Source organism: Narcine bancroftii, chromosome 2 (assembly GCF_036971445.1).
Source record: "Narcine bancroftii isolate sNarBan1 chromosome 2, sNarBan1.hap1, whole genome shotgun sequence".
NCBI lineage: Eukaryota > Metazoa > Chordata > Chondrichthyes > Torpediniformes > Narcinidae > Narcine > Narcine bancroftii.
Genome location: NC_091470.1, coordinates 108,003,834 through 108,028,318, shown reverse-complemented (window position 1 = coordinate 108,028,318; position 24,485 = coordinate 108,003,834). Strand labels below are relative to the sequence as shown.

The 24,485-nt window shown below is 41.9% G+C and overlaps 1 protein-coding gene across 1 annotated transcript; it reads left to right on the top strand.

The window, feature by feature from the left end:
• The first annotated feature begins 1,841 nt into the window (after positions 1–1,841).
• Positions 1,842–24,255, top strand: star (steroidogenic acute regulatory protein). Its single transcript, XM_069915283.1, has 7 exons — positions 1,842–1,965; positions 9,494–9,607; positions 11,985–12,112; positions 13,331–13,489; positions 16,145–16,329; positions 17,991–18,084; positions 21,916–24,255. The coding sequence occupies exons 1-7, from the start codon at positions 1,902–1,904 to the stop codon at positions 22,024–22,026; spliced, it is 855 nt and encodes a 284-aa protein (XP_069771384.1). The 5' UTR covers positions 1,842–1,901; the 3' UTR covers positions 22,027–24,255.
• The last annotated feature ends 230 nt before the right edge of the window (positions 24,256–24,485 follow it).

The window sequence follows — 24,485 nt, the reverse complement described above, 5'->3', positions numbered from 1 at the left end:
GCAGGTCATGGGGAGAATGTACAAACTCCTTATAGTCAGCAGTGGATTTGAACCTGGTCACCTGCGCTGTAACAGCATTAAAGCTCTCCCACCTTATGATAGGGGAAGGCACACAGTGCCGTCCATTATATTTGGGACAAAAACACTTTTATCCTTTATTTTCCCCTGTGCTACACAGTTTTAAACTTGCAATCCAACAATTCACAATTGATTTACATTGCATTCCAGATTTTATTGAAGGTTATTTTGCTTTGACAATGTAGAAATTACAGTACTTATTATATGTAGTTCCCCATTTCAGGGTACCTTAATGTTTGGGATATTTGACTTCACAGGTGTTTGTGAGTACTCAGGTATGTTTAATTGCTTCATTGGTGCAGGTATAAGAGAGCTGGGCTGCTTCTAAGCTTTTGAACACCTTTGGAGTCTGTAGTTGCCATTTTTCAACACGAGGACCAGAGTTGAGCCAATGAAGGTCAAAGAAGCCTTTATGAGGCTGAAAAAGAAGAATAAAACAGTAAGAGATATTACCCAAACCATAGAATTACCAATATCAACTGTTTGGAACATCATTATGAGCCTATTGGTGCGCTCAATAATTGCAAAGGGACTGGTCGGCCAAGGAAAACCTCCACTGGTGATGACAGAAGAATTCTCATCACAATGAAGAAAAATCCCCAAACCCCCGTCTGACAGATGAGAAACACTCTTGTGGAGGCAGGTGTGGTTGTATCAATGACTACTGTCCGCAGAAGACTTCATGAAAAGAGGTTACACTGCAAGATGCAAACCACTAGTTAGCCACAGAAACAGGATGGCTGGATTATTTGTCAAGAAGTATTTGAAAGAGTCTGCATACTTCTGGAAAAAAGACTTGTGGACAGATGAGGCCAAGATTAACCTCCTTAAGAGTGATGACACAAGCAAAGTGTGGAGGCATAAAGGAACTGCGCAAGATCCAAAGCATGCCACCTCATCTGTGAAACATGGTGGTGGGAGTGAATGGCTGCCACAGGTACTGGCACATTTACCTTCGTTGATGATGTAACTGCTGATGGAAGTAGCAAAATTAAGTCTGAGGGGTATGGAAACATCTTACCTGCTCAAGTCCAAGCAAATGCCTCCAATGTCATTGGACGGTGATTCATCCTACAGCAAGACAATGATCCCAAATAGACTGCTGAAGCAACAAAGTTTTGCCAAAGCTAAAAATTGGAAAATTCTTGAATGGCCAAGTCAGTCACCTAACCTACATCCAATTATCCACTCCTTCCAGATGCTGAAGAGAAAATCAAAGGGGTAAGCCCCCCAAAACAAGCAGGAGCTGAAGATGGCTGCAGTAGAGGCCTGCCGAGCATCACCAAAGAAGATATTCAGCACCTGGTGATGTCCCTGAATCACTGACTTCAAGCTGTCATTGCATGCAAGGGATATGCATCAAAGTACTAAACAGGACTACTTTAATATACAGACCATTGCTGTGATATGAGAGGACCATGACTAAAAAGTGCTATAATTTCAACATGGTCAAACCAACATGTGTACAAATAAGCTTGAATAAAATCTGGAATGTGCGCTTTAAACACGTGAATGTTTTGATTATAAATTTAGACCCTGTGGAGCACAGGGACAAATAAAGGAAAAAACTGTTCATGTCCCAAACTTTATGGAGGGCACTGTATCAATGCTGCAAAACTCAGCTGCATCTTTGATGCATTGCACAAGTTAACGTGATGAATGTTTCTGGCACCTGCATGTGGACATGGAGAATGTACTTGACATTGTTCTTGTCTCCACCATAAATCTTGGATCTGATGTCAATTTGTCCTTCACAGAGAGTATAAGAACATAGGACAAGGGAAAAACAGCAGTTGAGGGAAAGACTGACCGTAACCAGCAAGATGCTTCCAGCCACTTTTAAGCTCTGTGCCGCAATTTCCTACCAACATGTTCGAACGCTGACAGGTAATGGGAAACAACTAATGATACTCATTTGATTGGTGGCGACTAAATGGTAACATTCTACTGCTCAAATCAATGGTGGTTCAACCACTGTGAATGTAAGTAAGTGGGGGAGGTGGCAAGAGTTTGAATCAGCTTCTATCCTGTTAAGATACTGAAGGGATTTTAAGACCAGAGCATTACAAATGCTTTTTAATGGATATACAGCATGAACCTATTTGAACTTCCCTGTGTTAGTAGGAATTGTTGACCAATTCAACTGGCTGATATTCCTGAAATTCAGTGGTTGCTGCTAAATGTTCTCAGCCCGTAATATTTATACCTGTCAAAGGATCCTTCACGTCCAAATGCAATGTGTAATATTCTACTGCTCAACCACTGTGGATGCAAGTACCAAGAAAGGAACTGGAGAAGGTGGCAAGAGTTTGAATTGGCTTCTCTCCCAGTGGCGATGATATCTGGTTGTTGGTGTGGCCTTGTGTTTCCACCGGGATCTCACTCTTCTATAGATGTAGACCACCTAAACCAGCCATTCTCATCCTTTTTTATGGCTATGTTCCCCAACCCACCCCACATTTCTGTTCAAAATTTATGGCCTCTTCCCTGTGAAGCAATCAAGTTTTGGTTTCTTCCGTACTTCTCTCCTCCTGACTGCATTTAAAAAAAAATTGAATTATGTTTTGTGAGGTGCAGAAAAAAAAAGGATTTTACTTAAATATGCTGTGGCCTTCAAGGGAGCCGTAGTGCCCCTGCTTAGAATGACTGCAAAACATTTATCTCGGCCATTAGGAAGCTTTATTGCCATGAGCTTGTGCCCCGTTCTTTCAAAATTAGCCAACACCAATTTTACCCTTTAGACTCCATGTTCTGACTTTCAGTGATTACCAACAAGTGTATATACTCCAAGTTCCTATTTCCCAGGACTGGTTTTATACCCTATCACCAGTGAGTTCATACAGTGTTCGTATTGTAGTTTACACATGGACCCAGATTGGAGTACATATTATGAAAGATTAAAAATGCCCAGAGTCCAAAAGGTTAAAATCCTTGTTTCAACTGCCTCCATAGTCTTACCCCTCCCTCCCTGTGTAACCTCTGACAAGCCCAAAACCTTTCCAAGATAGGTGCACCAAACCAAATTCAGGTACTGCACACAGTTGCATGATGTAATTCAGCTGGGAAGGGTGCAGAAAAGTCGCGAGAATGTTACTGGGACTGGAGGGCTTGGGTTACAAGGAGAGGCTGGGACTTGTCTTCCTGGCAGTGGGAGATTGGCAGTGGACCTTCTAGAGGTATACTAAATCATGAAGGGTATAAACAAGATGAATAACAATGGACAAAATTTTTTTCAAAAGATTTGCTTTCTGAAAAAAAAGGGGATTTGTATTCAAGATGAATACAAAGATAATTTCAGATTTGCTGTATCATGCAAAAAGTTGGAGAAACATTCATTTAACTTTGATTGAATTTAGCATGTTTAATTGCATAATGGTACTGACACATTGCATTAACTCAACTGACCCAAAATATTGGGCAGCTGATTTTCAGCATCCGATGCCTCTTGTGTCAGTGTCCAACAATAGTCGGCCAGCATTGATGGATTCCAGTTGCCCTGATACAGCTTTACGACGGTTGCAATGTCCTGGTAGAACCTTTCACCATGTTCATCACTGACTGCACCAGGATCAGCAGGGAAGACGTCCAAGTGCAAATGCAGAAAATGAATTTTCACTTTATGGATTGTAAATGCTTGAAGTAGACTTTAAATATGATAGGAAATCACAAAAATAGGTTATATCTAAAAATGGTAGATGATAGGAAATTTTTAAACAATATTTTCATGAATAGCAGCTCAAAAGTGTTCAGGAAGAAAAATCCTGTGGTCCAGTATAATCAAAGTCTTTTACACAGGGTAGGGGAGTCAAAAATTAGAGGGTGTAAACTTATGTTGGAAGGGGCACGTTCTTCACACAGAAGGAGGTGGGTATGTGGAACGAGATATCAGGATATAGTAGAGGCAGGTACGATTACAACAATTACAAGAAAAGGTTAGAGGGAGACTGTGGTGAATGTGAGCCAAGCTACCTGTCTCCCCTCTGGCGAGCCTTGCTGTACTAACATTGGCTGTGCATTATCTCTACTGTTAAGGACACTCCCCTTGGATATAACTGTATATGCATCTATTGTCTTTCATTATTGTACCATGAGTTTCTGCTAATAAAAGCCATGATTATTGTTTGACCACATCGTCTTTGTCTACTTCATCAAATGGCACTTCAATTTTATTAGCAGAAATGGATGCAGCCCTCAAGTCAGAGTGGCTGATAATCGACCAGTCTGCCCCGAGGGCCAGAAAAATTTTCAACCACTGGATTGCTTGTTTCGATTACTACATGACTCGAAACAACGTGGTCGATGAGGCGATAGAGTGGGGCCACCTGAACTCTCTGCTGGGTGAGGTCCCTTTCGCCGTAACGCAAGGAGCTACCACTCTGGCTATAGCCCGGGAACGTCTGACTGCTTACTGTGCAGTGCCACGGAATGTGGTGCTTGCTCGACACCAGTTGCTGACTAGACGCCAGAAACTCGGGGAAAGTGATGCTGCCTATGCACTGGCTCTCGACTCGCTGGCAAATGAATGTGATGTCAGGGCAGTCAATGTGCAACAACACTGCAATGCCTTGTAGCTGGATGCTTTTGTCAATGGGATTGACTCCAGTTACATCTGACACAGGCCTCTGGAGACAGAGCCCTTAACCTACGACCGAGCAGTCACTCTAGCCAAAACACTGAGAAGTGCCATGCGGTTCAGTGAAATGTTAGAAACTGAAAAGGAAACATCCAGAAATGCTGGAACCCCGAAGGAAAGAAAAAGGCGAACTCCTGAAAAATGCTACTTCTGTGATAAGAGCTGGCACTCCAGACAGAAGTGCCTGGCTCGATTTGTTACCTGCAGCTATTGTGGAAAACTTGGCCACTTTACTAAAACGAAAAGTACTCCCACTGATAAGAGAAGCACCAAGAAAATGCGTCCTGGAGCTGCAGGAATGGAAGACAACTGTGAAAAGGGGGAATCTTCAGAGGAGCAGGATGAATCGAGTTCAAGTGATGGCGAGGTGAGATCCCCCTGTGATAGTTCAATTGACTCCAAAGCTTGGGGGATGTTACAGACTGGAACGGTCGACTATGAAGGGGGAGGTGAATGGTGAGACTCTTGATTGTCTAATAGACTCGGGGAGTGCTGACTGCTACATCCACAAGAGAGTTGCCAGAGCCTTAAATTTGCGGAGATATCCAGTGAACCGAAAGATATCGATGGCTTGTAGTGAACTTACAAAAACTGCACGGGACAAGTGCAAAGTTACTTTAAATTTGCAGGGACATTGCCTGACTGATGTGTGGCTCTTTATTATGCCGGAGCTCTGCGCCCTTGTGGTACTGGGGTTAGATATTCAATCTCAGATGAACAGTGTAGTGTTAAATTTTGGTGGGCCACTACCTACACTTACCATCCCCTGCGCTAGATACTGCGGTCTGTCCACAATAGAGATCAAAGCTCCCTCCCTTTTCAGTGATTTATCCCCCGAGTGTCGGCCGATTGCCACTAAGAGCCGTTCTTTCAGCAAAGAGGATCGTGAGTTTATCAAAGCTGAGACCCAGAGATTGCTTAAAGAGGGAGTAATTGAACCTAGTAAGAGTCTGTGGTGAGCCCAGGTGGTAGTTGTGAAAAATCACACTAAGAAACGACTAGCTATTGACTACAGCCAGACAATCAACAGTTATACTAACCTGAATGCCTACCCCCTGCTACGCATCAATGAAATGGTTAATCAGATAGCACAATTCAAAGTGTACTCCACTATCGACCTCAAAACAGCTTACCACCAAATCCCCATTAAAAAAAAGGAACGACCCTACAGGCTTTGAGGCTGATGGGATGGGGTGGGGGGGGTTATACAAGTTTAAAATGGTACCTTTTGGAGTCACTAATGGTGAGTCAGTGTTTCAGGGGGAAATGGATAAGATTGTTAGGATGTATGAGTTACAGGGTACGTTTCCCTATCTAGATAATGTCACTATCTGTGGGAAAACACAGGCTGAGTATGACAAAAACTTAAAGAAATTTTTAGCAACACCTAAAGAACTCAACCTTACATTTAATGAGGTCAAATGTGTGTTCAATTCAACAGAGCTACCCAATCTGGACTACATTGTCCGCAAGGGCAAAATCCGCCCCGACCCGGAAAGAATGGCCCTCCCTTAAGAAGTTTCCACCCCCAAACTCAGCAAAAGCCCTTAAAAGGTGTATGGGATTCTTTTCCTACTACTGCAAATGGGTTCGGGACTACGCCACAAAGGCACGCCCTCTGTTTGACACTAAATCTTTTCTTCTTTCTCCAATGGCCTTGAAGGCTTTCGAGAGAATTAAAGCTGATATTGCCAAAGGTGCACTCTCGTCCATTGACGAGGATGTCCCATTCCAAGTGGAAACTGATTCCTCAGATTGTGCCTTGGCAGGAACCCTTAATCAAAAGGGCAGACCTGTGGCATTCTTCTCCCGCACGTTACGCGAACCTGAACTTAAACATCCTGCCATTGAAAAAGAAGCCCAGGCTATTATTGAAGCTGTTCGCTACTGGAGACATTTTCTAGCCGGCAGAAAATTTACTCTTGTCACTGATCAGAAATCTGTAGCTTACATGTTCAGTACTAAACACAAAAGTAAAATCAAGAATGATAAGATGGCACGCTGGCGAATAGAACTCTCAACTTATAATTATGAGATCCAGTACAGACCGGGCAGGTTAAATGATCTCTCTGACGCATTGTCATGATCTGCTGCCGGTGCTCAGCTGTAGGGGCTAAAAGAGATCCATAGCAGACTGTGCCACCCAGGAGTCATGAGATTCTTCCACTACATAAGGGCTAACAACCTTTCTTACTCTCTGGAAGAAGTCAGGAAACTGACTAAAAGCTGTTCTGTTTGCGCAGAATGCAAACTGCAATACTTCAAAACTCCAGAGGCCATTTTCATCAAGGCAATTCAACCTTTTGAGAGGATTAGGTTAGATTTTAAAGGGCCATTAACTTCCAACAACAAAAATGTATATTTCCTTACTGTAATTGTCGAATATTCCAGGTTTCCCTTTGCGATACCAAGCCCTGACATCTCGTCAGAGTCTATCATTAAATCACTTGACAGAATTTTAAGCATTTTTGGTTTTCCCAATTACATTCATGCCGATAGAGGCTCAGCATTCATGAGCGCTGAACTGTGGCAAGCCTTGCTATGAAAAGGAATTGCCACTAGCCATACCATGAGCTGCAACCCGCAGGGTAATGGGCAGGTTGAAAGGGCTAATGCTGCAGTCTGGAAGACTGCTAATCTTGCTTTAAAAACACATGGTTACCCTGTAACCCGGTGGAAGGAGGTGCTGCCTGAGGCTCTACATTCTATTCGGTCTTTATTGTGTACTGCAACAAATCAAACCCCGCATGAATGTATGTTTGCCTTTCCTAGGAAATCAGGAACTGTGATGGACTGCCCAGTTTGTTTATCTGAGCCTGGAACCGTACTGCTGAAGAGCCACGTTCGGGCACGTAAAACAGACCCCCTTGTCCAACCAGTTCACCTACTGCATACTAACCCCAACTACGCTCATGTTAGATTCCCAGACGGGAGTACTGACACTGTACCCCTAAGAGATCTGGCCTTGCCTGGTTCGCCCTTCCTCGCACCCCTACTCAGAGTGAGCCTGAGAGGTTGGACTCACCCCCCCACCCCCCCAGCCTGTGACCCCTAGTCAGCTTTCGGATGGCCATGGTGAGGCTCCACTGCCTCACGCTGGCGATTTTGGAGCAGTTCCAGAAGTCAGTCTGGAACTGACTGACTGACCCAGGACCTATACCAGTTCCCAAGGTTGCAAAGGAGCCACCTGTTTTGCGCGAAGCACCAGATTTCTTAAACAACCTGATAGGCTGACATATTCATAAAATATCTCATTATATTTCAATTGCTTGCTAGAAACTGGCGTATTTTGGCTGTTGAGTATCTCAAGGCCAAACATGGTATCCATGTTCGCTTGCTTCAGTCTTTCCTAGCAGCTTTCCTTTTGATTTTAACCTTTCTGCCGGGGGGAGACTGTGGTGAATGTCTGCCAAGCTGCCTGTCTCTCCCCTCTGGCGAGCCTGGCTGTACTAACATTGGCTGTGCATTATCTCTACTGTTAAGGACACTCCCCTTGGATATAACTGTTTATGCATCTATTGTCTTTCATTATTGTACCATGAGTTTCTGCTAATAAAAGCCATAATTATTGTTTGACCATATTGTCTTTGTCTACTTCATCAACTGGCACTTCAGAGACAAGCTAAACATAAGCAAATGAGATCAGCTTAGGTAGACAACTTAGTCTACATGGACACTTTAGGCAAAAAGGCTTATTTCTGTGCTGTGCAATTCTAACCTCGTGGTAATCTCAGAATTTAATTTTTTCACCACATAAGCCATGCCCTCAGATACCTGGGCTCTAAGGTCTGGAATTCCCTCCCTAAATCTTTCTGTCTCTTTCTTCCTTTGAGACCCTGTGATATCTGTGATGAACTCACAGTGGTTGGGACTTTGTCATTTTTTATTACCAATGCTTCTCTGAAGTTTCTTAGGACCATTAAAAGGTGCTATTGAAATGAAAAAAACATCAAGAGGGGTTTCACCATTTCTGCCTCCATCCTGTTGAAGAGTGTAGAATGAACCAGCACAGGGTGTGATTTCATCTCTTATCTTAAATATTTTATTGTAGATGTTTGATGGTGGAAAGCAAACTTTCCTTTGGGATAGTTGCACATACAAAGCACAGGCTCCTGATGAGTCGTCAAATCTTTATTGTCTCAGGAAAATACTCCAGACCACTCTTTTGACAGGGAATTTTAAAAAACTTCCGACCAGGCCTGCCAGTTTTCATCCCTTGAGTAAAGATGAGTCCAGCCACTATCACATCGCTGTTAGTTGGTTCGTGCTTTATACAATTTAACTTACATTTTTTGCACTGCACCAACTCAAATGTATATGATGCCAGAAGGTCTGGACCTGGCCTGAGATTCCGAGATTGATAAATGCAACTTTGTTTTTTAAAAAAAACTGTAGATAATTCTAGGACAAAAGGGCACAACTTCACGACAAAAGTGCGTCAATTTAAAAATATGTGGAAAAATTTCTTTAGTCAAAGGGTTGTGAGTCTGTGGAAGTGGGGTCGTTGAGTTTATTAGGCAGAGATCGAGAGGTGTTTGATCAGTCAGGGCATCAAGGGTTACAAGGAGAAGGCCGGGGAGTGGGGCTGAGGGTGGGGGGGGGGGGGGGGGGGAGGATGGATCAGCTCATGATTAGAATGGCGGAGCAGACTCGATGGGTCAATGGGCCAACTTCTGCTGCTATATTTTGTGATCTTGTAATCAATATTTGCCCTCTGTTGACAAGTGTTTGTGGTTCTGAGATCTAGAACTGATAATTTAACACTTTCCTTTTGCTCTCCAGGCTTGAGACATACGGCAGTAGCAGCTCTGGGACACAAGTTGAATCAGCTCAGACTCCAGAATCAAGGGCCCAGCTCATGGGTAAATCAGGTTCGGAGGAGGAGCTCCCTGATCAGTGAGTACACAACTTCACATGCTCAAGTTTTCCCTTGTGTGGTCATACAGTCAAAGTCCAAAATATGGATGCCATAAATCCAGACCACCTGAGAATTCAGACTTTTCGACTCTCAAACTTTAAAAAATATAGCGGGCTTTTGTGTGCATGCACGCACAAGTGCCACAGATGCCCAGCGGCAACAAGCAACCATTTTACCTTTCATTAAAACTGCTCATTTTGATAAATGAAGAATGCTGTATTTGCTCATGAATCATCTGTCAAATTTTACTTGTCCATCTCTTCTTTATTCCTTCTGTTACAAAGTCAAGAGGACCCCAAAACCAGCAGCATTAGATATGCACCACAACACAGGGTTACTTAAACAAAAGTAGTTTTTAATTATATTTGAACAAGAAAACAGAATTAAACTTTAACTTATTACTTAACCTACCTAACCTACATAATCCATCCTCTAATGCTAAGCGCAGGTGTACGTAATGTATAGTTAAGATTAGAAAAGTTCTTTGGATCACAGTCCAATCTCACTGGTTGCAGGCAATTCTTGTACTGTGCACAGAAGTTAGCATTAACAAAGTTCACCAGTCTTTGGTGTTTAACAGGCAAATGGATACCACTCAGGAGCGTTCTTGCTGGTTTTCAGAGAAAGATTCCTCTTCCAGGACATCCACAACTAATTCCTTCTCAATCAGTCTTGCTGATGAAACTTGCCCCCTTCAGGGTTCTCCAGATGATCCTCTTTCTTTCAGGTCACCTTTCAGACCACCAGCCTTCTCCTTTGACCAGGCAGTCTTCCAAAGTTTGCCAGCTTGTCCCTCTGGAACTGATTTCTGTGACTCCTTCTCTCTCTGTTTCACACCCTCCCTCATTGAAAGTAAAACTGTTCTCCAACTACCTGCAAAGATCACATGCTCTCCCAGGCCAGCTGGATTCTGCACCTTGGTTGCTCTTTCTGCAAAAAGCACACTGCAAAAGTCCTGTATTTTGAAATGTGTGTGTGCAAGCTGCTCGAGCAATTCTTCCCAAGCCACCTCTAAATACTCTGTCACACTCCTTAAATTTGAATGGTACAGCCCAAGAATCCAGAAATTCAAAGCAACCCAATCCCTGAGCAGTCCAGATTTCTACTACATATTCCTCACAGCACATCCAGTCGAAACCAGCTCCTGGATCATTCTAATCAGTTATACCCTCTTCCCTTTTGTTGCAATCTGGACTTATTTTGTCTTGATCAAAGAAAGTAATTATAATCTTGAGGGGGGGGGGGAAATAATTGATAAACTTGCAAACTGGGTGGGAAAATGGAAAATTAATTCCCAAATCACTGGGCAAAGGTTTGGAGACCAAATTCAATTGTAAGAAAGCCAGAGGGATTTGGGATAGAGGTCTCCAAAACAGTCATGCAGGTTAGAACACACACAAGAAAGGTGTACTGGGCTTCACTCCTGCAGAGTAACAGCAGAAAGACTGGATTGAACACTGCTGGATTGAGCACAGACATAGTGGACCTGTTTCGGTGTTGTATGACTCTATCCTACTCCTGTGCATTGGTGTTACAACTTGGGATTTACTTGCAACTTCAAGAGGGCTAACCTGTCACAACTGCTGGTTTCCCCAACAGTACACTGAGCAATGGCCTCTCAGATCATGCACCAGTAAGACCACTGATTTCATAGGGGACTCTGGGCCTGTACATTAATGAGCCAACATGCAAGGCAAGTTGTTTATTAAACAAATATTTCAAGGTTCTTCTTACAAGTTAGAGTTTTACAGCATGGAAACACACCCTTCCAACCAACTTCTCCACACTGTCTTGTCCACCTAAGCTAGTACCCTCAACCTTTCCTATTCAGCTTGGTGAGCTGAATCAAGCTGGCTGGAGCTGACCGTTCTGGGGCACCAGTAGTGTTCATCTCCTGCCAGGTCATTAAGTGGGGGAATTCCACAGATTTACTCCCTGTCTGAGACTTGCTGAGAATCCAATGCTGTTACACCTGCTTCATCATCATTTCAAGTTATCATAGTTAATGTCTAACAAGTAAATAAGAAATCAGGTGTAACAATATAATGGTAGATACACCACAGAACTTGTGATAATTAACACCAAGCATGATGTACATGAGCAGTAAAAATATCGATTGAAATCATTTTGGTAATCTATGAGATTTCAGATTTACTCTCAGGGTACATACAACCCTGAGATTCATTTTCCTGCGGGCGAGGCAGAATCACCACTTATTGGTTGTGCAAAAAACTGTACTCAATGTACACATGTAAAAAAATAATGTAAGCAAACTGACTGTGCAATACAGCAAAATCCTGTTATTAATACTCACATTAATGGCTTTCTCATTTCCCTGTTTAATGCCCAAATTAGGTTCCAGACTTGAAGAGAACCCATACTCGGAGGCAGAAATGGCCTACGTTAAGCAAGGTCAAGAAGCACTGCAGAAGTCCCTCTCCATCCTCCAGGATACAATTGGATGGAAGTCTGAGATTGAAGCGGTAAGTTCCCAGTCAAAGTTTAAAAGATAAATCAGTCATGTCCCGCAGACAACATTGCCACAGGGAAGACGCATTTAAATGTTTACCGGATAAGAATATCTGCAACTGGAAAATTTACGGGTACAAGATCGAAGGAGCAAAGTCAACTTGTTGAATGAGTTTAGGGAGAGTGGAGATTGTGAATGGATCTTTCATCCCTGGTTGAAGGGAACAGGAGACAATGATTTTAGATTCATTTTCAGAGCACATACAACCCTAAGATTCTTTTTCCTGTGGGCAAGACAGAATTGCCACTTATTGGTCATGCAAAAAAAACTGTAATCAACATGCACATGTTCGCAAATAAAGAAATGTAAATAAACTAATTGCACAATAGAAAGAAGCAAAAATCAATAAAGTGCGAAAGTCTTTAAATGTTGTTGAGGAGTCAAATGGTGGAGGGGTAGCAGCTGTTCCTGAACCTGGCGGTGTGAGTCTTGTAGTACCTACACCTCTTACTTGATGGCAGCAGTGAGAACAGAGCGTGTACTAGGTGGAGTGGATCCTTGATGATTGCTGCTCTCCAACGGCAGTGTTCCCCATTGAGGTTCTCAATGTTGGGAGGGGGTTTGCCTGTGATGTTTATGGCTGTGTCCACTACCTTTTGCAGGACTTTACACTCAGGAGTATTGGTATTCCCATACCAGGCCGTGATGCAGCCAGTCAGCTCATACTGGTAGAAAGTTAACCAGGGTTTCCAATGTCATACCAAACCTCTGCAAACTTCTGAGGAAGTAGAGACACTGACGTGCTTTCTTCATGATGCCAATAGGGTGTTGGGTCAAGGAAAGATCCTCCAAAATAGCAACTCCCAAGAATTTAAATCAACTCACCCTCTCCATCTCTAATTCCCCCAATGATCACTGGATCGTACACCTCTGCTTTTCCTTTCCTGAAGTCAACATTGATGGGGTTAAATGAAGTTTGATAGGAGAAGATGCAAGTTGAGCACAACTGCATTTATAGACCAATGAGTCAAATGGCCGAGCAGCCAACTCGACCTTCACGTCAGGACTTAAAGCTAAAGCCATGAATTTTATTCACACAGTGTGCAGCAATTATTTGAGGCACTCACACAAACCCTGTCACCAGATGGATAAATGCATATAAACAGAAGAGCAGGTCTGAGAGGCTGCAAGACCCATGAGTGAGGAATGTAACATTTTGAATATTTGACAGGCCAATGGCGACAAAGTGGTCAGTAAAATGCTTCCAGATATTGGCAAAGTCTTCAAGCTTGAGGTTGTGATGGATAAGCCCACAGATCTACTCTACAGCGAGTTGTTCGACAAAGTTGAACAAATAGGAGAATGGAACCCAAATGTTAAACAAGTGAAGGTAGGTCATTTGAGTTGTTTATTATCATGAATACCCAGATGCCATGAAAAAATATTTGTTTTGCATGCCACCTACACTTTAGTACTTCGGGTAATGTGAACTAAAGCAAATCCACCATTGTCTGTAAGGCACTTGCGCCTTCTCCCTGTGACTGCATGGGTATTCCCCGCATGCTCCAGATCCCTCCCACCCTCAAAATGGATGGGGTTGTAGGTTAATTTTGGTGTAATGGGTTTAAACGCCCAGAAATCGACTTCTACTGTGTTGTAAATAAATTTAAATGTACTGTAGTGTTACAAAGAAAAAGGCCTCAAACTGTACATCTTGGCGCCTCACAGTTCAGCGGGCAGCAACCTCCTTTGAAGAAGACCGCAGAGCCCACCTCACTGACAAAAGACAAAGGAGGAAAAACCCAACACCCAACCCCAACCAACCAATTTTCCCCTGCAACCGCTGCAACCGTGTCTGCCTGTCCCGCATCAGACTTGTCAGCCACAAGCGAGCCTGCAGCTGATGTGGACATTTACCCCCCTTCATAAATCTTCGTCCGCGAAGCCAAGCCAAAGAAGGAGATTTCAATGAGATCCCCTTTCATTCTTCTAAACTTCAGTGACTTCAAATGCTCCTCACATGAAAACCCTTTCATTCTGGGGATCTTCCTGTAATCATCTTCTATGCCAATTCTTTCCTTAGATGTGAAGCCCAAAACTGCTCATAATATTCCATGTGGTCTGACTAATGCCTTATAACGCCTCAGTATCACATTTCTGCTTCTATATTTTATTCATCACAAAGTGAATGCAAGAATTCAAGCTTTAAAATTACCTCACAGAATGCCATTTTCTTTCCTTTGATGAATCAGTAACATCAAGCACGGTAGCGAAGCACTTAGTCCAACACTTCTACAGCAGCGCCAGCAAACCCAGCCTCCAATCCAACAATGTCTGGAAGGAGTTTGAACATTCTCCCCATGTCTGCGTGAGTTTCCTCCCACCCTTCAAAAAAAAAACAACAAAGTACAGGGGGTTGTAAGAAAATTGGGCGGCATGTACTCGTGGGCTGGAAAGGCCTGTTACTGTGCTGTTTGTCCAAATTTAAACATTATCAATTTTTAAATTCCTCAGCCAGAAGGGTAAAGTTTCCTATTATTCTCCCTATTTAGGTCCCTCTTACGCTTCCTTAGTTCCATGGAAGACAAATGCAGTCTATCCAATACACAAAACTGCTAGAGAAATGGAAGTACTGCACTGGGCCCCAGCATCTACAAATTTTTCTTGCTCACCTCCAGACTATCCAGACGTTCCCCCTCAACTGAAACTCTCCATCCCAGACAACTCCAAGAAAATCTCCTCTGCACCCTGTCCAATGTATCCACGTCTTTCTCAGAGTCAGCTGACGCAGTAATCCAGTTGTGACCAAAATAACATTTCATAAATGTGCGCCATAACTCCCTGCTCTTACAGTCCATTCTGATGCCCCAGACGATGAAGGCATATCCCATATGGATCCCATGAGCTCTCAACTTTTAGGTTCATCTTTCGATGTGGAACATTTTTAAAGCCCTGAATGAATCTGCTTATAACAAAACTACATTTTCTTTGATCAGTCCCTCTCTTACCAAGTGCAGACTAATTCTGTCCCTCAAAATCTTTTCCATTATCCTTTACAACCATTGATGTTTGCCTCAACCTTAATGAAGAGCTCAAGCCTGAAACGTTGATTATGTCTTTATCTTTGCAAAATAAAATACACTATTTGACATGCTGACTTTCTCCAGCACCATGTTTTTGCTGCATTCTGACAGGCTAAAATTTATCGTCGAATACAAGCTTCCCATTTCGTTTTGCATTTTTTTATTTGGCCTTTCTCCACTATGATAAATGTCATGTTACAACTGCACAGGATGGTGGTGATATGATGCTCCAGGAATATCGTCAGCCATCTGTATGAAATTTATCATTAATCTGGTAATAGGGCAGAAAAGGTTTACAAAGATGTTATCAGACAGTGATGCAACCAGACAGAAAGCTCCCCACAGTACACCTGTAGAAATTTCCAAGAGTTTTTGGTGATGTACCAAATCTCCTCATGCTAGTGAGCCTTCTTCATGATTATCCTGGAGGCCCCAGGACAGATCCTCAGAGATGGTGACACCCAGAAATTTGAGGTTCCTAATCCTTTCCACTGTGACCCCTTGATGAGGACTGGTTCATTTTCTCATGATTGGTCCCGCCTGAAGTCCACAATCAGTTCCTTATTTTGCTGACATTGAATGTAAGGTTTCTGTCTTGACACCATTCAACGAGCTGGTCTATCTCACTCCTGTACCCTTCCTCATTGCAGTCTGTGATTCTGCCAACGACCATGGCATCATCGGCAAATGGAAAGTTGGGTCGGCTGGGACTTTTTACCCTGCTGCTTAGGAGGCTAATGGCCTTGTAGTGTTAAAATTGCAAGATAAATAGCCTTTTCCATCAGGGAATCTAAAACAAAAGGGCAGATTTAAAAGGAACTTAAGGGACACATTTATTTTATATACACAGGTGGTGGGTACATGGACAAGCTGCACAGTACAGGCCCTTGATGCACAATTACACGCAATTAACTCCAAAGCAGTTCTTGGCTTCATGATTTGATTTTTTTTTTAAAAAAAAGATACTCAGAAAGATTAACAAGGAAACAATGGTTACCTACGAGACTTCAGCAGAGACTGCGGGCAATGTGGTCAGCCCACGGGACTTTGTGAGCGTGCGATACGCCAAGAGGCGCGGCTCGACCTGTTTCCTTGCGGGGATGTCTACTCACTGTGACATGATGCCACAGCAGGATGGTTTCATAAGGTAATGCTTCAGAGTTATTTTTACCATGCACGTGCAGGATATTCCTGAATGCCATTTATGATCTCAGCAGCTCAAGATGATGGCAAAGAGACAAAATATTCCACATCTAGGTACAAATTGAAGCATTTAGATACTTACACCCCTGTGAGTTTTCACCATCATCTTTGATGATAAGGAGTTTATTGTCATACACAGTGTGCAATGTACATATGCACTGAAATACTTGTTGTAACAGAACAGATACTTTGTTTTAAAGAAACTAACAAAATCTAATACTATTCAATAAATAACAAAAAAAAAAATAGGAGCAGGAGTCGTACATCCGGCCTGTCGAGCCTGCTCCACCAGTCAATGAGATCATGGTTGATCTGATGATACACCTACCTGCCTTTTCCCCATATCCCTTATTTCCCCTATGTAAAAATCTATCCAATCTTGTCTTAAATAAATTTACTGAGGTCGCCTCCACTGCTTCAATGGGCAGTGAATTCCACAGATTCACCCCCCCCCCACCCCGGAAAAAGCAGTTCCTCCCCATCTCCATCCTGAATCATGAGGCCATGTCCCCCAGTTCTCATCTCCCCTACTAATAGAATCAACCTGCCTATCTCTATCTTATAAATGCCTTTCATAAATGTATACGTTTCTATAAGATCCCCTCTCATTCTTCTAAATTTCCAGTGAGCACAGACCCAGACAACTCAATCTCTCCTCATAGCCTAACCCCCTCATCTCTGGAATCAACCTGGTGAACCTCCTCTGCACCGCCTCCCAAGCCAGTACATCCTTCCTCATGTAATGAGACCAGAATTGCACGCAGTTCTCTAGATGCAGCCTCGCCAGTACCTTCTACAGTTGCAGTATAACCTTTCCACTCCAAATTATATCCACCTTTACTTCCTAGAATCATGATGGTTTCTCTTGCTGATGTTCCAGGGTGCCAATCACCCTGCTCGCCTAATCATCACTGGCTTGCCATTCAAGAAATATTCTTTTTAGTCCCAACATCATCTCTCCAAATTCTGTCCTCTTCTCCCATTCAGACTTCAGTTACCCCACATCTCCAACACACCACCCAAATAGCAAGAACAGTAGGTAGAAACCTCTCCGCAAAGAGGTTTACATTTAGAAATGTAAAATGACAGCACAGAAACAGGTCCTTCAGCTCATCTACTCTGTGCCAAACATTTTTTTACATTTGTGTAGCAGTTAGCGCAACGCCTTTACAGTTCCAGTGATCGGGACCAGGGTTTGAGTCCCACGCTGTCTGTAAGGCATTTGTACGTTCTCCCCATGCCTGTGTGGGTTTTCCCCTGGGGCTCTGGTTTTCTCCCACCATTTGAAACTTACCAGGGGTATAGGTTAATTGGGTGTAAATTGGGCAGCACAGATTCATGGGCCGAAATGGCCTGTTACTGTGCTGTATGTCCAAATTTAAAAATATTCCAAAAGCTCAGTCATTTTTGTCCGATTACACTGCCATGAAACACTCAAGATATTGCTACAAAATGGCAGGTTCTTGAAGACCAGCGCAGTGGTTCCAATGACATACCTCATTCAATCAGTCACCACACATTACCAGTGGCTTGGCACCCAGACGTACATTGGTTGATCTATTGGTTCCAGTCATACATTGTTGATATACCTTGCTCCGATTACAGAGGCGAGAATGGACCGACCTGCATGGTTCTCCGTCCCACTGCAGACGATCCAAACAAGACCAAGTTTACGTGGCTCTTGAGCATTGACCTAAAGGCAAGTTATGAGGAGGGGAGGTTAACAAGTCTGAGTGTTGAATCTGAATTTGATACTTAAAAGTACAGGAGCACGATGCACAGAACATTGAGGTAAAAGGCAGCTCCTGATGAAGATCATCTTGGAGGTAGGATTCCAATATGAGGGTAGGATGAAAGGGCAGCAGTAGATGCTGTTTCTTCAGAGTTCCAGGGGCCAGGATTGATTCCAAGTTTAAATTCTCCTTGTGGAGTTTGCCCTTTCTTCCCATTACCTCGTGGGTTTCTTCCCACATCCCAAAGACTCTCTGAAAGTTTAATTGGCTTCTGGAAGTTGCACCTCACTGTCAGTGATGGAAAAAAGCTACAAAACTGGGATTATGGGCACGTGAGAGAACAAGTGGAATTATTGAATTAAAAGAAAAAATGTTAGAAATACTCAGCAGGTCAGGCAGCATCTACAAGAATAGAAACAGTCAACATTTTAGGTTAAAGATTCCAAAAATTTTGGGGGAGGAGAACGATCAGCTGCAGAGAGGATGGGAGAGACAGGATGTCTGATATGTGACGATGGGGATTGGATGCAAACAAGGTAATTGGGTCAATGAGGAATGGGAGCAGTTTGGAGACGGAAGATTATAGGCATTGTGAAATGCAGAGGGGTAAGATATGCCTGGCTGGTTATGTCTACATCTTCTAGTCTTCCACCACTTCATTTCTCCATCAAATCATGGACTAAATTAATTGCTCCCCTGGAAGCTGGTGTGAATCCAAAAGCCCTTCCTGTTATGGTATGAGGGAGGCTGCAGAGGAGAACTTCATCGGGGTAGGCATCCCTCAAAGAGTCAACACCACTTGCTATAAGAGAACTTCCTTAATGAAATGCAGCCAGCGGAAGTTTTGCATAGAACGTTGGTGAACATCAGCAGAGCAGAGGACAGCAATTCAGCAATTACTTAGGGCTGTCATAAAATGATCTCGATGAAAATAAATAACCTGGCAGAAGCTTTTTCTGTTGAACACCACTGGCTTTAACTTCAGATCTGGGTTTACCAGAAGTTTTGAAAGTTGGAAGACTAGTTTTTTTTTAAGAACTTTGCAAGGGCAGATACACCTTTTTTGAAACTAGTTTGAAGGGTTAATTTATGAAGAGCTGTCATCATGGGAGACTTTAATTTGCATATAGATTGGACGAGCCAAATTAGTAAAAATACTGAGGAGGAGGAATTCCTTGAATGTTTACGGGACGGTTATCTAGACCAATATGTCGAGGAACCAACTCAGGAGCAGGCCATTTTAGATTGGGTATTATGCAATGATAAGGGGCTAATCAACAATCTTGTTGTACGAAGCCCTTTGGGAGGAGCGATCACAATATGATCGAATTCTCACTCGACATGGAGAGTGATGAAATTAAAACCGAGACTAAGGTCCTGAATTTAAATAAAGGGAATTATGATGGTATGAGATGGGAGTTGAGTAAGATTGATTGGGTGGTGTTTATGGGGGAGTTGACTGTGGATAGACAATGGAAAGCATTCACATATCTAATGGAGAAATTGCAAAAATAATTTATACCGGTTTGACATAAAAATAAACCAAGAAAGGTGACTCAACCGTGGATAACAAGGGAAATTAGAGACAGCATTAGGTCCAAAGAGAGAGCATATCAATTGGCCAAAAAAAGTACCAAATCCGAAGACTGGGAGCAGTTCAAGATGCACCAAAGGAGGACAAAGGGATTAATAAGCTTGCGGCAAATATAAAAACCAACTGCAAAAGCTTTTATAAATATGTCAAGAGGAAAAGATTGGTGAAATCCAGAGTAAGTCCTTTGCAATCAGAATCAGGGGAATATATAATGGGGAATAAGGAAATGGCAGACCAATTAAATTCTTACTTTAGTTCTGTTTTTACAAGAGAGGATACAAATAACCTCCCAAGGATGTTTGGAAACATAGAGACTAATGTAAGGGAGGAACTGAAAGAAATCAGTATCTCTAAGGACATGGTCTTGGGGAAATTGACGGGATTGAAGGCCGATAAATCCCAAGGGCCTGATAATCTACATCCTAGGGTATTTAAGGAAGTGGCCATTCAGATAGCAGATGCTTTAAGAATTATTTTCCAGAACTCGATAGACTCAGGATCAGTACCCATGGATTGGAGGGTAGCTAATGTTACCCCACTATTTAAATAGGGGGGTAGAGAAAAACCGGGGAATTATAGGCCAGTGAGCCTTACATCAGTAGTGGGCAAAATGATGGAATTCATTTTTAAGGATGTAATAGTGGAGCATATGACTAGCAGAGAAGGGATCGGACGGAGTCAACATGGATTTACAAAAGGTAAATCGAGCTTGACAAATCTATTGGAATTCTTTGAGATGGTGACAGGTAAAATAGATGGGGAAGAGCCAGTGGATGTGGTGTACCTGGACTTCCAAAAGGCCTTCGATAAGGTCCCGCATAAATGACTGGCTTCCAAAATCAAGGCTCATGGGATTGGGGGCAAAGTATTGATGTGGATTGAGAACTGGCTGGCAGGTAGAAGACAGAGAGTTGGGATAAATGTCTCGTTTTCTGAGTGGCAGGCGGTGATCAGTGGGGTGCCGCAGGGATCTGTACTGGGACCCCAGCTGTTCACAATTTACATTAATGATCTGGATGAGGGGATTGGATGTAATATCTCCAAATTTGCAGATGACACTAAGCTAGGAGGGGTTGTGTGCACAGAAGACGGGGTCAGGAAGCTCCAGTGTGATTTGGATAAATTGAGGGACTGGGCAGACACATGGCAAATGCACTACAATGTGGATAAATGTGAGGTTATCCACTGTGGTAATACAAACCAGAGGGCAGATTACTATTTGAATGGCAATAGATTAAGAGATGGGGAAGTGCAGAGAGACCTAGGGGTACTTGTACACCAGTCTCTGAAGGCGAGCATGCAGGTACAGCAGGTGGTTAAAAAGGCAAATGGTATGTTGGCCTTCATATCAAGAGGGTTTGAGTCTAGGAACAAGGATACCTTACTGCAGCTGTACAGGGCCTTGGTGAGACCACACCTGGAGTATTGTGTGCAGTTTTGGTCACCTTATCTAAGGAAGGATGTTCTTGCAATGGAGGGAGTGCAGAGGTGATTCACCAGGCTGATACCTGGAATGGCAGGAATGACATATGAGGAAAGATTGCACAAATTGGGATTGTACTCGCTGGAGTTTAGAAGATTGAGAGGGTATCTCATAGAGGCATATAAAATTCTGGCAGGACTGGACAGAATGGATGCAGATGGGATGTTTCCAATGATGGGAAAATCCAGAACCCGGGGCCATGGTTTGAGGATAATAGGCAAACCATTTAGGACCGAGATGAGGAGGAATTTCTTTACCCAGAGGGTGGTGAATCTGTGGAATTCATTCCCACAGAGGGCAGTAGAGGCAGGTTCATTAAATATATTTAAGAGGGAATTAGATATATTTCTTCAGTATAAGGGTATTAAAGGTTACGGAGAGAAGGCGGGGACGGGGTACTGAACTTTAAGTTCAGCCATGATCTCGTTGAATGGCGGAGCAGGCTTGAAGGGTCGAATGACCTACTCCTGCTCCTATCTTCTATGTTATGGATTGGTCAGGGTAGTTCCTTTGCAGTGTAATTTTAAAACAGAAAAATGAAAGCATTTGTTCATAACTTGACTAAGGGATCAGGCTCATTGGTTATATATCTTTGCCTGAAAGAATGTTGTGTGATCTGCTGAGTTACTCCAGCACTCTTGTGTATTAAAAGGCACGTAAAACTCTTCCACGGAAACATCTGAATGATATTTCCGTTTTTTTTTTCTTTCTTTGGTATAGGGCTGGCTACCCAAGTCGCTCATCAATCAAGTTCTTTGTCAAACCCAAGCAGAGTTTGCTCAACATCTACGCCAGCACTTGGATTCAAAAGCTGCTGTAAACAGTTGCTGAAACACCTGCATTCACAAGTGGGATGGATCTCTCCATCCAACCCTTCTGTCCCATTGGAGCTTGCTTGTACAAAGACCTTTTGACTTACCAAAAAAAAAACCATTTTGTGACTGGTTAGAATGTAAGAAAGGATACCCCATTGTTGAAAATGTTTACTATTTGAAGGTCTAGTTAAAACAGTGGTGTCCGTTATTTTTAAACTCAGCCAAGCAAATTGTGTTAGTGATGGCCAATTCAACGTTCAAGTCAAAAATGGGTTTGTTATTGAATGGTCCCACTGTTTAGGTAAACACAAGAATTCTGAGAACATTACATCTTAGGTCATGAAGTAACATGGGTCTATTCCATTATCATATTTAACATCTACCGTAATGTCTCTTCTACCTTTTTTTAATTTTTTTTTCATATTATGAACCATATTAATCAAAATACATACAAACATTTCCCTCTTGAATGTACACAGTCATTTTTTCCCCTTTTTCCCTCCTCCCTCCCACCTCCCTCCAAACCCATTAAACATATACAATACAATAAACCCATTAAACAATGTCATCACACAATGAAAATAAACAAGAAAATTGTGTCATCTACTTTTACACACTGGGTCAGTTCATTTCGTCTCCTTCTCATTCTATCACTTTAGGGGGTGGAGGTCCGCAGTCGGCTCTCTCTGTTGTGTTCCATGTACGGTTCCCAAATTTGTTCAAATAATGTGACTTTATTTTTTAAATTATATGTTATTTTTTCCAATGGAATACATTTATTCATTTCTATGTACCATTGCTGTACTCTCAGGCTCTCTTCTGATTTCCAAGTTGACATTATACATTTTTTTCCTGCAGCTAAGACTATCATAATAAATCTTTTTTTCCGCTTCATCCAGTTTGAGGCCTAATTCTTTACTTCTTATCTTATTTAGAAGAAAGATCTCTGGATTTTTTTGGTATGTTGCATTTTGTGATTTTATTTAATACCTGATTTAGATCTTCCCAAAACTTTTTCACTTTCTCACATGCCCAAATTGCATGTACTGTTATTCCCGTTTCCTTCTTATAGCAAAAACATCTATCTGATACTGTTGGATCCCATTTATTTAACTTTTGGAGTGTGATATATAGCCTGTGTAACCAATTATATTGTATCATTTATAACCTCGTATTTATTATATTTCTCATAGTTCCGGAGCATAACTTTTCCCATATTTCATTTTTTATCTTTATGTTTAGATCTTTTTCCCACTTTTGGTTTATAGCTTATTTCATCATTTTCTTTCTATTGCAGCTTGATGTACATGTTTGTTATAAATCTTTTAATTATCATTGTGTCTGTAATCACATATTCAAAGCTGCTTCCTTCTGGTAACCTCAGCCTGCTTCCCAATTTGTCCTTTAAGTAGGTTTTCAGTTGGTGGTATGCAAACATTGTACCATGAGTTATTCCATATTTGTACTTCATTTGTTCAAATGATAATAAATTATTTCCCAAAAAACAATTTTCTATTCTTTTAATTCCTTTTCTTTCCCATTCTCTAAAGGAAAAGTTATCTATTGTAAAAGGGATTCGTTGATTTTGCGTCAATAATAATTTTGGTAGTTGGTAGTTTATTTTTTTCCTTTCTACGTGAATCTTCTTCCAAATGTTGAGTAGATGGTCCAGTACTGGTGAACTTCTATATTGCACCAGTTTTTCTTCCCACTTATGAAGTATATGTTCTGGTACCTTCTCCCCTATTTTATCTAGCTCTATCTTGGTCCAATCTGGTTTTTCCCTTGTTTGATAAAAATCTGATAGATATCTTAATTGTGCTGCTCTATAATAATTTTTAAAGTTTGGGAGCTGCAAACCACCTTGTTTGTACCATTCTGTTAATTTATCTAGCACTGTCCTCAGTTTCCCCCCTTTCCATAAGAATTTCCTTATTATTCTCTTTCGTTCATTGAAGAATTTCTCTGTTAAGGGAATTGGTAACAATTGAAATAGGAATTATATCCTTGGGAAGATATTCATTTTAATACAATTTACCCTTCCTATCAGTGTTAGTGGTAAATCTTTTCAATGTTCTAAGTCATCTTGTAATTTCTTCATTAATGGCTGATAATTTAATTTGCATAGATGGGCTAGATTATTATCTAGTCTAATACCTAAGTATCGGATTGCTTGTGTTTGCCATTTAAAAGGTGATTCTTTTCTAAACTTTGTGTAATCCGCATTATTCATTGGCATTCTCCATATTCCTTCAATTTCTTATGTAATTCTTTTATTGATATTTATGGTTCTGTTAAGTTCTGTATGATGTCATCTGCAAATAAACAGATTTTATATTCCTTCTCCTTTATTTTTATCCCTTTTATTTTATCTTCTGTTCTTATCAGTTCTGCCAATGGTTCTATTGCTAAAGCGAACAGTGAGGGAGATAGTGGACATCCCTGCCAAGTTGACCTGCTTAATTTAAATTGGTT

Excerpts from the sequence above, each read along its gene's own strand:
- star (XM_069915283.1), top strand. The coding sequence starts at position 1,902 with ATGCTTCCAGCCACTTTTAAGCTCTGTGCCGCAATTTCCTACCAACAT. Across the intron at positions 13,490-16,144 it reads CAAATGTTAAACAAGTGAAG|ATACTCAGAAAGATTAACAA; the intron begins GTAGGTCATTTG and ends TTTAAAAAAAAG. Across the intron at positions 16,330-17,990 it reads CAGCAGGATGGTTTCATAAG|AGGCGAGAATGGACCGACCT; the intron begins GTAATGCTTCAG and ends CTCCGATTACAG.